General features: G+C 38.7%; 1 protein-coding gene across 1 annotated transcript in view; it reads right to left on the bottom strand.

Moving 5' to 3' along the window:
- LOC126050439 (ras and Rab interactor 3-like) overlaps positions 1 to 14,934 on the bottom strand; it is a 172,019-nt gene that overhangs the window by 64,292 nt on the left and 92,793 nt on the right. Inside the window, exon 18 of the mRNA XM_049828303.1 lies at positions 5,018 to 5,101. Coding sequence (XP_049684260.1) covers positions 5,018 to 5,101 — 84 coding nt within the window. The remainder of the gene's footprint in view (positions 1 to 5,017; positions 5,102 to 14,934) is intronic.

The following is a 14,934-nucleotide window of genomic DNA, read 5'->3' as shown; positions in this document are numbered from 1 at the left end:
CAGTGCCTACTCTGAGATCCAAGAATTGCTACTTAATTGACTTTTTAGCATGATTTTGTGTTAACTGCTTCCACAGGTTCTTGAAGGCCTTCTTAAAGCTACTCTTCTGCAGTGAAACATAGTCTTCTTCCATTCTTGTTTTCTCAGTTTTGATCCATAACTATTCAGAAAGATAAATCTGAAGTCTTCTTTGGTAGTATGAATACTTCAAACCTACAGAATATTATGCCCTTTTTTTTTTTTTTTAATGGCCAAACATCTCAGGTTTGTAACTATTCCTGCTTTAATTCCTCCTATGTCCCTTCCACATAAGGCCCCAGATCAGCACAGTAATCTGTGATCTAGTTGCTGCTCTGAACACCAGGACTGCCCAGACCAGATCCATCCTGGCACATCCCACCTCCTTTGACGGTAGGACCACCCTGTACGGAAGATAATATAGCAAGAGGGATTATAACACCTCCTTGGTCTTCTAAAGAACATGTGCTAAATGTGCTTCCCCGTGGTTCTTTCCAATTCTAAATCTCATAGTGACTTCTTAAATACCCACATTCATCATCATTCATTGTAATTCCTCACAAAGGGCAACCTCAACAATCACAAACATACACACACCCTTCCCTACACAGGGGGAATATCTTTTTGATACTGTTGGGAAAGTGGAGTAAGTCTTCTGGGACATCACAGGGCTTCTGATGACCATACCTACCCTCTACTCAGATCCATCTGCACTAGAATTTCGTCAGTCATTCCAAACAGCTGCCTTTTCTTTCCAATTACCTTTCCAAAAAACTATTTCTTTCTATTCCCAAAAGCAAAACCCCTTCTCCCTTACAAAACGATAATGGCTAAAGGTCTGCGATGGACAATATTTTGTCCTAATTTCACTAAGACACTTCAGTTTCTGTGCTCTTTAGCAATCAAAGCAGGCAAGCATTTAAAACTCTGGGAAGTGAATCTTGCTGCAGCTTCTTTTTCTAATGGATTGGGTTTAGGTATTGGCTTTTACGTCTATTTTTCAGGTCATTTTAGAGATCCTTCTGAGTCTCACAAGCCTATATTGTTGATCTCAGAGAAGCTGCCTATATATACTGACGGATGAGTTAAAATACAGTCCTACTATCATTTGGAAAAACGCTATAAAATAGATAACCTCTACGATATCTGGACTATGTACACATGTTTTGATAAGGGATGGAGGCAGTCCAAATTTGTGCCAAGCAACCCTCATAGCTACTCTCCAGGACACACTGTTCTACATGTATACCTGTACACACAGAGCAAGAAAGATGCATGCATACATGTATGTACATTTTTCAGCCTATGCTGCCTCTAGGTTTGAAAGTCAACAATACAAACCAGCACACAGCCATTTAGGACAAGAAGTGAAAAAACTATATTTAGCTGAACCTGTAATTGAAAGGAGATGAGTAGAATACTGCTTATGTTTGTGTCCCCATTCCTGTGAACATTGGTATGAGACTGTCTGTAATGATGATGAGTTCTCTACTCAAGGGCAATATTCCCAGTGTGGTCTACCCTCTAGCAAACAAAGGGACAGTTGCCTTCTGTGCTACCACCAGTATCACTGCACAATGTGCTCAAAGCATCCGCTATGTTTGGCGAGTACTTACTGAGAAGTGCTAGAAAGACCACGTGACAAGTCAGTGTGGTTGTAAACATGCTTTTCTGTTAAATGAATTTCAGGACATTATATGTCTCCTCTCTGGATGCACCAAATTCAGGTATCTTTGGAGAACACCTCCTTCTTTTTATCTTTACAGTAATATCCTGATCTTGGTGCATCTTGAGCACAGACATTTCCTTCCTGAGAAGCACCATCTCCCAGGACTGGAAAGTGTACCCCTTATCAGAGCTTGACAGACAGCAGAAAGATTTGATGACACTAATTTGTTTCCAGTTGCCTGAACTGTCCCTTCCCCACTTAAACACAGCATCTCACATGTTCTAGGTTGAGGTCTTCTTTGAGCAGTAGTTTGCATTGGGTCCAAGACCTCCTGAGGCCAACAGGACTTTCCCCACTGATTCAAATAAGCTTAGATTAAGTCCTTTACAAAGGACAGCTCTTGAGGAGTTTTTAAAAATCGTTTTCTTGGTTCAAACCTGTAAATGCTGGTATTAGCTTTATTTACCCCACTGCAGAGACAGACAGGTAGCCTGGGCAGAAAAGTCATTTGATAAGAAAGCTTTTGTGGCCAACAAGTATCCAAAAGCTCCCATTCCAGCAGAAGTCATGGGTTTGATAGGGTGCTTACCAAAGCGGTTCTCTGGTCTGCTCTACACAGATCAGACTAGACAATCAAACCAGTCCCTTTTGAAGTTAAAATCTGTGAACCTATTAGAGTTGTTCAGTTTCCAGATTCCTACAGTGCTTGACCTCTTTATGCCTACATTCATTGCATGAAATCTGTCAACTGTGATCGTGGGTTTTGTACCAAAAAGACTTTTCACTGAAAAGATGCACAATCATTACTTCATTAGGCAGCCCGTTGCCCCAGAAATGAGAACCACTGTAACCCATCCCAGCTACCTGAACTAGCATTATTATCCCAAAGGACTATTTAATATTTGCATATTATGTCTCTGTCACAGCTCCTGTCTGCTCTCCTCATCATCTCCTCCATACATTTGCCAGATGTTGGAATGAAGGCATATACCTTTTCATGAAACCATGGTCACCAGGCTCAATCAGCTCACATTTCCCCAGATGTTTTGTGATCTCACCACTTATTAATGTTCCTAGGAGTTAGCCTCATTCTAGCTCAGAATTACTGGTTAAATTTCCCTGTTTCTCTCCCAACCCATTTTGGAAGAATTTGATAAGATCGATTTCTATCCAGCCCCTAGCTACACTTCTCCCCACATTCCCCTCTGAGGAACTACTAATTCTGGAGGCAGATTTCTCCCCAGTGTCTTTCTGCCATTTCAGATGTGTAAGTCAGCAAAACCTCCTTACCGATTTGCTATATGCAGAATAGACCCTTCAGTCATTACTAGGAATGGATACATGGATACTTTCCAAGTTGCTAAGGTACTTTTATGAGAGTTTGCATTGTCATAGTTTCTGTGCATGTGAATAAGCTTTCACATTTAATTAATAACCTGAAGACTATGGTGAATGAAGGTGCAATCTCTGTAATTGCTCATGAAATTTTTGTGCACAGAATTTTAAAACCAGGTCCAAATTCTCCATTGGCAGCTTGTCTTATGTTACCATCTCTTTTGAAAGCTACCAATTTTATCTACACATACTTTGTGAAATTGGCACCTAATTCAATGTGACCATAACAGGAAATTACCTAAAGATCACTTAGACACATTTCTAATTCTGTAATGTGTTGGAGGCCACAAGGTATGCATGCTGAAATGCAATTTTGAGGATCTTCAGCAATATTGTGACATGTAAGCAGAGTTAAAATAGATTTTTTTTAAATACACAAGTTCCTTTATGAGTGGGAGATAGATTGAAAATAAAGACAATCAGTTAATGAAATGAAAGGGCATTCTGTTAAAATTGTTCAGATGCTCATAAACTTAAGAAGAACACATGAATCATGCCCATTCATGCTTCAATATTCCTGCAACCACTTGATTTACAGTCCAAATCCAGGGTCTATGGCTTGTTCACTTTCTCCTGCAAATCTAAACTGAAAGCAAACCTTTGCAAGCATGTGGCTCATTTCAGACAAGCCGAGAAAGAGATAAGCAGTATAAATCTTTTGGTTTCTCAGTACTTGGCATCTTAACTATCATAATTGCAGGGAATATCTGCAAAGTGCAAATTCTTTGGATTACCATCTACTAAATTCCACTTGCCGGTCTACAGGGATTGGATTCTTTCATTTTTTCCTTATGGCTGTGTGATGTTTGTCTTTCAGCGTTTAACATTAAGTGGAACTGAGGAATTGTCCTTTGGGACAGGAGTGTCATTGTTCCACTTAATGTAAACAACTGAACAAGGCAAAAGCAGTGACAGTTGTAATGCAGGGTTCTCCCTGCATCCCCCATACTCGATGTGCGTATTTGGGAACAGGGCTATGGTGAAACTATAGCACACTAGCCTGTCAGCAGCAATTTTATCAAAGGGGACTGGCTTCCAGCACACTCAGTGACTGAAAGTGCAAGTATCCCATATCCACCTATACACCTTCTCCTACTGCACCCATCACAGACACATCTGGGAGCTTTTATTTGTGGGAAACAGACTAAATGTGTCAGACAGATAAGAAACACTCTTAATATCTGGTATTATATATTTTTCCAAGGGGGGTGACCAAAGGTTTCAGCAGCGATGTCATTTTCCCCCGATTGTTTTCAACAGGAAACAGAAACGCTCAGCTTCAGCATGGGCTTTATGACACAACCAAGCCTTGGGCGGATTCCAGCCTGATCCTGGAATCCCAGCAGCTGATTGACCTCCCAACCAAAACCTATTTCCTCTCCCACTATGTTTTCTTGGGGCTTGATCCTGCAAGGTGCAGTGTCTGTTGGCCAGGAGCAAGGAAAGCACATAGTTACGTCTTTTCCTAACAGAATGCACATCTGAAATCTCCTGGGAGTCTGTGAACAGAGTTGATGCGTACCTTAGCATGCTGGAGTTGGAGTAACCATCAGCTCATAGGGATGAGCCTTTATCCACTTATCAGCATTTCAGTAGAAACAAAGCAAGCCTCCCGGGGAAGATTTGTCACGTTTCCAAAAGCACGGAACTCCCTTATTCTGTCCTTTACCCTAAACTGCAGCTTGGAATTCATCCTTTTTTTTCCCTAAATAGCTAAGATCAAACTAAATAAAGGTATTGCAGTTTGTTTTCAGCTGGAACATGTTAGCTAAAGGAAATACTGTAAATTACAGTACAACCATGCCGCACCATTGTGATTCTGTAGCTGATAACTCAGCAGCCAGCTCGCAAATACAGCTGAGAGCTCTTTGTTAAGTAGGAAAAGGAAAGAGACAGTTATTAAACATGAGCAGTCACTAAAGATTCAGGACTTACCCTGAGTCATCCCTGGCTCCCTTGTCTCCTGCTGGTGTTTTCATCATTACAGCAAACTTTAAGACACTTTCTGTTTCACAGTGGCTTTAGAGTTCCTTGGTAAAGAAAGTAATTCCTTTCCATCGCTGAGCAGAACCTCCACATCCTTAAGTTTTGTACTGAAGATGATATTTCAAGGGGCGGCAGGGGGAGGATGTTTAAAACCAGCTTCAGGCTCAGTAGTATTGGAGGGCAGAGGACTAAACAAGCACTGAAATGAAAGCAAACTACCAAGAAGGTCTGATTTTAGCCTCTCTTATTTCTACTTCCTGTATTTATATGAACGGGGGATTTCAGGAAGAGGCAGTCTTTGGTGGTCAAGGGTGTGTGTGCGCGCGTGTGTGTTATAAAGCCATATTTAGTAGTGAAGGCAGGTTAACCTTATTCAAAAGAAGGGCCTGAGACTGTCAGCTTATTTGTTTCTCTAACTTAAGTAAGTTTTAGGGGAAATTGTTTTACAGACTACAGGTATATCAGAAGGCAACAGAGCATGGTGAACTTTGTAAAGGATTTTATAAGGCAGCAAGGCAGTAAGTCTCCGTCTGCAAATTCCTGAAGCATGTGTATTTCTATTGCTTGAGTAACTGGAACCAGATGGAGCTTGGAAACCTTTCTATTTACACAGGACCTGAGAAAATGAAATGTCTTAACACTGGCAGAGGACAGCTTTGCAAAAAAATTCCCAGTTAAAGCGAAAGCTAATGGTAAGGTTGTAAGACTGCTAGTAAATGAACAGCTATCCATGCTGTGAAGCTCCAGTCAGTCTCAGAGCACATTTGACCTGGAGTTACTTAAGTGGTCAAGTATTGTTTGCTCTACTGGAAACCCAACTGAATATAGACCAGCTGTGGAGGCTGGGGACTGATAGACGTGCTGTTTGACAGGGCTTGTGGCACTCCTATTTGGCAGCCCTATCATTCCAGAAATATTTGATGTTAGGAGAATACATAATGGAAAAAATAAGGCAGAAGTATGAAGCGGAGGCAGAGAAAAGCAATTGCATGGAATGGAGAGGGAGACAAATGTAACCTTTTGCCTCTTTTATCTTTAGAAGGAATTTCCCAGCTTTCTAAGAGTAAGTAGACTGTGCCATAAAGCCCACAGCAGAAATGGAAATGCCAGGCAGCTGCCAGTCTATCGGCATGAGGGAAACTAGACCTCAGTGTAGAATACAGACAATTCTGCAGGCATTAAGCTATGGAGAGTCAGAGGGACCTTTACAATCATCAAGTCACATCTTCCATGTTACAGAAGACAAACTTTTCTCAGGGATTTTTTGATCAAGCCTGGAACTTCTGTTGACATTAGAAAAATTTATCTTCTAGATTTTACAAGGATTTCTCTCAGAAAATCAGAAAGACTGACTGAAAGGTGGCATGATGGAAAATTCACCACCCTTCTATGTAAGGTGTCTTAGTGCTTAATTGTTGATGTTATTTAAATTCACACCTGATTTTTTGCCTTGACTTGTCTAGTTTTAAATTTTCAGCTACTGTATCTCATAACACTCTTTTCTACTAAATTAAGAAGCTCTTTGCTCCAATTCATGTAGTCATTTTCAGATGATGATAAACTCACTCAGTGAAGAATTTAGCCCTCTTAGGCAAACTGGTTTGCTGAGATTCACTCATCCCTCACTGCAGGCTTGTCAGATCTCAGCTCTGAATCCTTCTGTTGGTTCTGGGCACAGAGGTCCAAGAAAAAAATATGCTCGATATTTGTTCACCAGCTGGGCATCTGTGAAATGCACCTTGGGTATTGGCATATGAACAACCTCCTAGATGCATCACACAAATTCAACTCTACCCCAGGTTTTCATTTCCCTCCACTGCAATTCAAGAGGGACCAGGACCACTCAGAGTTTGCCCTTGCCTTGCTGGAAAATAAGTCTGCCGAGACAAAAAAATTGTAAAGGTGTGCTGCTCTGCATGGACCTGCCCAGATGGGGGAAATCCGTGTTAACACAAATATGCAGCCATCCTAGGCAAAGACCTAAGTTTCTGCAAATACAGAACATCAGTTTTCAGAGAGTATTAGGCATTTCCAAAGGTGTTGTTAGAGAAGAAGAAACAAAAGGACTAGAACTATCAAAAAGGCCCAGAAAAAAAATGGCAAAATTACAGAATACAAAAATCCAGTATTGTGGTGCTACTTCACTTTCACATGATTTGAGAGATGCTTTTTTTTTTTTTTTTGAAGTCTTTCACAATATTTGTAATTTAAAAAATGTAGAGTTTCAGGAATTTGAAGTTTTGAAATTCGTTTTGTTAAAGATGTTGACCAAACTTCGTGAAAAAATCTCATATTTTTCTCCAAAATGTTTAGTGTTTTCTGCAACATAGTTAAGTATTTCTGTAATATATTTAAAATATGAAAACAAACACAAATTTTAACATAAGAAATTTTGTCTGAGCTTTGCTGGGTGTTTTTTTTAAGCCAGAGATTTTAGACGTTTGGAATGTGACACTGTGTTCTAGTATCAGGCTTTGGAAGTAAACAATTATACAAAAGTTAATTAACAAGATAATATCCAGTAACTGCAAAATGCCACTTCTCTGTGATAGATCCAAGCCAGACGGGGGAATTCTTGTCTTTTCTAGGACTAATTCACCCCTTCCATCTTAAGCCACAGCATGTTGCAGCCCTTTTTTGTATTTTTATGCAGCTGAGTTGGAAAGGTTTAAAAATGGCTTATGGGGGAAGCTCTTAAGTACAATGAGCACTTTGGCTATAATGAAGTGCTTTCAGCATATGCACAGATTATATGAGAGTTCTGCTCTCCACACAGTAGGAAGCAGCTGCATCAATATGACATATGATAAGAGCTCATAGGAATTGTCATGCCTATTGTGTCACTAATCCATAGATTATATGCCTTTTATAGAGCCTATTACATAACAGATCACAATGGGTCATCATGTCAAACCTATGGGGGATTAAAAGAAGAGATACTTTCCACATTCAGATTTTGATTTTTAGAAGTTAATTCTGTCTGTAAGAAGGAATCTTTTCCTTTCCCCAGCTTAGAAAAAGTTAGCCTAGCATACATCAAAGAACAAACCCTTACACAGAAGTCAAAGAATGCAGGATAACCCTTTTCTCCACTTCACTAGGACTCATCTGTAGATGCACAAAACCCACAGTGGCTAATAACAGGTTTATACAGCAACAGGGATTCCAGAAGCATGCATTGTGGTTAAGAAAAAGAAGGTCAAGCTTTGTTTTAACTTGTATCTCCTGGTAGTAAATTGGCTAGCAGTATTCATGAAAGACTCTTGTCTAATGAAATTGTTAATACACCAGCACGTGAGACAAAGTTAACTTTTAGCTCCTCTTTTTCCAAGAACTGCATTTAAAAGCTTTTTGTCAGCCCAGAACAGACTGTACCGGAGACTATGTATGTATAGCCGGAGTCATCATAGACCCTGAGGAGGACTACAGGGATGTTGGAAATGGGTGATCAAGGGTAAGAGGGATTATTCCTCCTCTTCACAGTATCTCCAGAGTTTAGGTAATTGGGAAAGTAAAGTAGTACTGTGCAGCTTTTGGAAGTTGCTTCCATCCCCTCTAGTCAGCATCCAGTACTCAGTGTGAACCTGCTGCATACCACTATACCATGGGATGAAGCAGCCAAAAGTGTTATCAGGGTGTTTCTGAGACTGCCATAATTGCTTCTGGATCAGTGCCTCAGTACAGCAAACTGTGTTCTCAGCAAACCACATATTTGTAGTCCCAAAAGAGCAAATCTTGTGTTTCAGAATTGCTGCGAATCAAACTGATACACTTAACTCACCCCAAATAATGGCTTGATCCAGGTGATGCTCCCTGGAATAGATGAAAATGTGAGCCTTCTGTCATTCAGTTCACCAGGGTCCAGATTTCACCAAGAAAGTGCAGGTGCAACTTCTGGTTAGGTCCTGAAAATTTAGATTTTCAACAATAAATATAATAATATTTCACATGTTCTCATCATCTGAGAAAAAAACAGCAAACACTCTAGTTGTTTATATAATTTATTGATAGTGTACATAATTTATATAGTGCATTACAATACTGACTGCTATAATCTTTTATAAATGCTGAATTAACTATTTTTTAAAATTTTCACAACAAAAATAATTAAATATCATGCCAACATTTTGTAACAAATTATCACATTAAATCCATTTGGATTTCATGACATATTTATCTGTACAAAGGACCCCATATCACAGAGCATTCACAGTGCATAAGGTCACAGTCATTGAAAAAATAAATAACATGATAAATAGATTTCTGTTATTTACAGTTTACAAACTCATCCCTTTCTGTTTTCAAAGTAAGCAGTTCTAGAAAGTTTTAATAATATTTAAAGAGGTATTGCACCTCCTAAGGGTGCACTGCAAATGCCTGCAAGTATGAAACACAGGGAATTTTAAAAGGTTCAGAAGTTATTTCAGTGATTATAAACAATTTCAAATACTTTCTTGCAATGGAGGAGATAGTGGGAGCCAAATTCTATTCTCAGTTCCACTGACAGAAATTTGTGCCGACTACCAGGACATTAATGAGCACTGGCACCACTCCCAAGAATGTGAAGGCAAGAATTTGGTCATAACTTTGCTGCAGAGTTTCAGCCATTTGAAACACAGATGCTGCTGGGGAAGCAGATTTACAAGTGTTCTTTGCATACACAACTGGTGTATGAATGCAGGCCATAATCTTGCTGTAAAAACCCTCTGAAAGGAAGCATCTCCGTTGGTATTAGTCTTTGTAGAGATTATACCTGTCTGGTTTAGATATATTCTGATACCTTTAGATGTTGTCACAATTCCCTATTGCTATAAATCAACCTTTCTATTTGTCTTTCAAGTTTACCAAGATAATCTTAGTGAAAAGATGGCAAAGATAGCTTACATTCTTTGTGCAAGTAAAAAAGAAAAATAAATGGAATTAAATTCAAACTGGTAATTCTTGTAAGAAAATATCTAAGTAGCATTAGTTTCCCATAATCATTTCTATCAGACAGTGCACTTTATTTCAGAAGTATGGTAGCAAGTAGAACAACGTGATGTACAAATTGCCACAATCAATACACATCTCAGCCTGTGGAGAGGGAGCTACATGTATCTCACATTTCAGGACAGGGATGTATAGGATTTCACAGCTTTCTCTGGGGAGAAAATACCAGGACTTCACACAGGGGAAAATGTGAGAAAAGTGTATGCTCAAGTTATTCAAAAGGAGGTTTTAGAACATGTACACAGTAGGTCAGAAACTGGAATGCACATGTCAGTTGAACGACATTCTTCTCTTCAGCAGAACATTGATCACTTGCATACACAGTTTTCAAAATAGTTCAAGGGAATAATAAAGGGTTTGGTACAGAACTGCTGGAACTAAATGCGATAATTTACCTGTGTAACCATCATATAAATCTCATCACCCAACAAAATGAAAAATCTGGAGTTCAGACTCAAAGAAATAGAAAGGAAATTGTGCAGTAAATGCATGAGCTGCAGAGATTTTCTTCTGAGTGCTTAAACACAAATAACAGAGGGATCTGAGGCTTGCAATGACAGAACATTATGCCCAAAGGTGATGCATTTCAATTAGGAAGATTCTTTGGTTTCACCTGGCTATCTGTTATTTTAGTGTCTGTTTCATATTACATCAGGTCTGATCTCTCCTTGGCATGAATAATCAGGCAGTATTTACACAGATTAGAGCACTCTACCAAAAACTTTTAACTGTAGGACGCAAATAAATGGCATTACAATTGCAAGAAATCCAAGAAAGGAAGACAACAAAACTCATGAGGGATTTGTGCAACTAAAGCAAACACATAATAAAACAAGTGTCTGTAATTAAAGCACAGTCACAAAGGAAATCAAGGACAGAATAGAATCTTCTCTATAATTCCTAAGTATTAGACTAGTAAAGACCTTTTCCATTTGTTTACATGTTGACAGAATGTTTACAAATACAATCTAAAACCAAAAACTAATTATATGTTTGTTACAGCTGCAGCAAGCATATAAAAAGAAAATAAAATTGGCACGCCAATGACTGAGCCAGGAGAAAGATGGTTGACTACACTGTACCTGTTGGGAAGACTGAAGGTGTTCTTCTAGGCTAGATTTTAGCCCAGAGAGCAGCCCTTAGATCACCAAATAGTCATTAAGATAACCATAACTGTAGCTTTTTAGATTAGACATGTAGATCCTGAAATCTTTACTCTGGCAACACTTTCCATGAATCAGTAGGATTCAGAGTACCAGGAGCTGGACTTCCATTACACAACTTTATAATTCAGTACAATTGTTAGGGTACATAAATAGAATCAGACACTGCTGAACTCAATGGAAACACTGTCACTTGCTCACTACAGACAGGATTGTACCCTGTGGGTCTGTGTGGGACTGTGCTACTCCAGTGGAACTGCAGTAGAAAAGAGCTGCTAAAAGCTCTCCTTGGCCAGCTGTAATCCAGTTTTGATCGTGCTTGTACACCAGGGCAGATGCACAGTTTTGAAATCTGAGACAAGGAACCAGTTCTCTTATTTACAAGACTGGAAATCCAAAGTGGTATCAGCAGAGCAGTAGTCCACAGATTCTGGCCAAACATTTCAATTTGAGGAAGAAATAAAATCTTTAGACTACAAACCCAATAAAATATTAAAAGATCTGAATATGATAGAAAACCCAGAAACCATGCTCTGCTGTCACCTTAGGGCACAATCCAGCAAGGCACTTGGATATATGCTTAGCTTTAAGCATGGAAACAATCCTACTAAAGTTAAGCTTTGCTGGATATGGGATATCTTCTTCTGAGTTGTATTACTTTTCAGTGTTAGTATGCTGGCAATTTTCATATCACAGTAACAGTTTTCCCTCTAACATCCACTAGCTTTCTTTTCACTCTTGAGCTGAACATTAACTTACACAACTTTGTGACATACATTCCAAACTCAGCCAGCTAACTTTTGCAATGGTTAGTACAACAACATGGCTACAAAATTTCACAGACACAATCTGAACAGATGCAATACAGAACCGTACTAATTGCAGAGAGCCAAGCACAAATCACTCCTCTTCTTGATTGGAAAATAGCAAAATTTGTAGTGGTTTCCTGACCACATGAGCAAAATTATTTTTTTTTGTATATACGTGAAAGGCACTAGTCCGCTATTACTTGGCAATAGCCTCCTGAACTACTGATACATTCTGATGTGGGTTTATCTGATATACAGCAATTTGTCAATCAGATCTTTCTCAGGCCATTCAGTTTATCTGCATGGCTTGGTCTGTAACTGTCATCTTGATTTATTTTAGCATATGGATAATAACTACATAGGGACTCATTAAACTACTTCATATGATTATGTGTCATGAAGGCCCTGATACAGCATCTAATAATTCTTTGGCAAACAATACATCCCTGGTCATGCAGTGGTGTCAGAGAAGAATCCTACTAATGTTATTTATAATGATAAGCATGGCATGATACCTGTCTCATAGCAGAAGATGCACATGAGACCATGGCATGAAATGCAGCATTGGAATTCAATATAAATTGTCCTGAAGTGGGTCTATGTTTTAGGGAGGGCTATAGATGACAGGACAAGGCATGCGATTTATGGTCAGTATTACCTTCTGAGGCTATCTCTTGCTACAACAGAACACTCTAGTTTTCTGGAGCAGGTGATATTCAATTTAGGCAGAATAATTCTAAATTATGTCTGAAGGGTTTATGGCATTAGCAAACACAATTTCATACATACTTGGGCTGGGGATCAGCTGCTGCAGACCAAATTGTTGGCCCTAGTCTTCTGAAGTTGCCTGGCTCAGAAATACGAAGGTACAGTACAATTTGCTAGGTCTGGCACTGTAAACATTGATGTCCTCCTCACTGTCAACTCAGCTAATCAACAGGCATTCAAAACTAGATTTTGGAACTGCTCTTCTGGAGTGTAAAGCCACCTGAGCTGCCTGAACTGTGCAGAGAAGAGCAAACATTTGCTTGGAGACAGCTAGTTCTCCAAGCCCTCCTAACAGCAGAACATAGGAAAAACACCATTTACTCAGTCTCTCTCTCTGCTCCTTTCAGCCTCACATCTAAGCCATCACAAGATTTTCAGCAGCAAACTGTCCTCCTGAAAGATAGCAGGGAAGAGAGTTAAGACTAGAGGGATACTCCTACAGTGGTGCAGCAGTATGCTGCATCTTCACAGCCTTTCTGCAACAGAAGACTCAAAGATGAACATGAATTCCATCTCCTCAGCTTTACACTGCAGCAAAAATGTCTTGAATGCCTGGAAATGGGGTCACTGGCATACTTGAGATCAAATGGGTTTACTGTCATGCTTGCTCATTCAATAAAGCATTTTAATAATGTTGTATTTGTTGCCGTCTTTAGGACTGGCTAGTTTAACTACATAACTACTTAATTAAGATGAAAAACCTAAATGGATACTAATACTGACATTTGTAACCAAGTGCAAAGCAAATAACAAATATGTTGCTCTTTTTTCCTTAGGATTACACTGAAAGGATCCAATTCCTAAAAAAAATTCAACAGCAGAATACACTCCTTAATTTGTACCAAAATAATTTGAAAAATAGCTTTAATTGTAAACATATTGCCTGCTGTAAACAGTATTCTGCATGTGAGCTGGCCAAAGATAATTATTTGTCATATATGTCAAAATAAGGAACTTTCTGATTAAGTGCTATTCACTAAGGTTTTAATAGTATGTTCTCATTGACACAATAATGGGATTTTTAATATATAGTCTTAAGTGCAAAATGTTACTATATTTAAAAATGCATCAACTATTAGTTAATTTGTTTTGGTTTATAAACATTAAAAAATTAAAAAAATCTATGTATAAAGTTAACTGTGCTTCTTTAGAAACTTTATGTGATCATTCACATACAGCTTTAAAATATTTTCAAAGTTTAGTAGCAATTCAAAATACACTCAGTGATTTGCAATCATATGACTGCTACAATGTGGAATGTTACCCATTATTTTTAATACTCTGGGCCAGATCTTGCTGTCAATTACATCCAGAGTAATTCCTTATATCCCTGTATTTATGCTGGTGGAAAGGATATCAAAACTTGGCTACAACTGGGGGTTAAAAAGAAGTATATCATGCTTCAAAACTTGCATGCAATCAAATCAAGGACCATATTCTCTTGACAGACTTGTTTTTGTCTAGGTGTTTCTTATCTGCACTGCTCAGTGTCAGACACTCATCTTCATTAAGCTTCTGGGAATAAATAAAAAATGGAGAAGAATACACCAGCTTCTTGACTGATGAAATAAGCTTCTTCCTCCCACCAATCAAATCAAATCATAATCAGGGTGGGTTTTGTTGTCAGAAAGTCTGGATTATGTTCAGATACTACTCTTAGCTGATAACAATAATTGATAGTTACTGAGCACCCAGTTATATTTTATTTGTTTAGTTTCTTCTAAATTTACACAATGGGCTTACAAAGGCCAATGCAAAGTTTTTCTTGTGGTATAATATTCCACAAATGTTAGTTTGTATTTATGTATACAACATTCCTCATTAACGGTAGAACATATTATTCAAGTATGAATTTCTGCATGTAATTCTGTTCTTCAGTATGCAGATACTCTGACTTTTAGTATGCATCATCACAAGTGATACAACATAGAACCATTTCCTCTTCTTTCTCTGCCACATTGTTCATGTTCATTGAAAAGAGTGATAAGTAGTCAACACTGCCATCAAAAGCTGTCAGTGCAGTTCCTCGATAAGCAGAGCACTTGAAGGGGGAAATGATGTCCTCAACAGTGCATGCCATGATATGTGCCTTGGACTTTCTGGTCCTGTAGTTGAGATATTTTGACTGAGCCAAGAA

Source organism: Accipiter gentilis, chromosome 25 (genome assembly GCF_929443795.1).
Source record: "Accipiter gentilis chromosome 25, bAccGen1.1, whole genome shotgun sequence".
In the NCBI taxonomy this organism is placed as follows: Eukaryota; Metazoa; Chordata; class Aves; order Accipitriformes; family Accipitridae; genus Astur; species Astur gentilis.
This window is presented reverse-complemented; position numbering and strand designations above follow the sequence as displayed.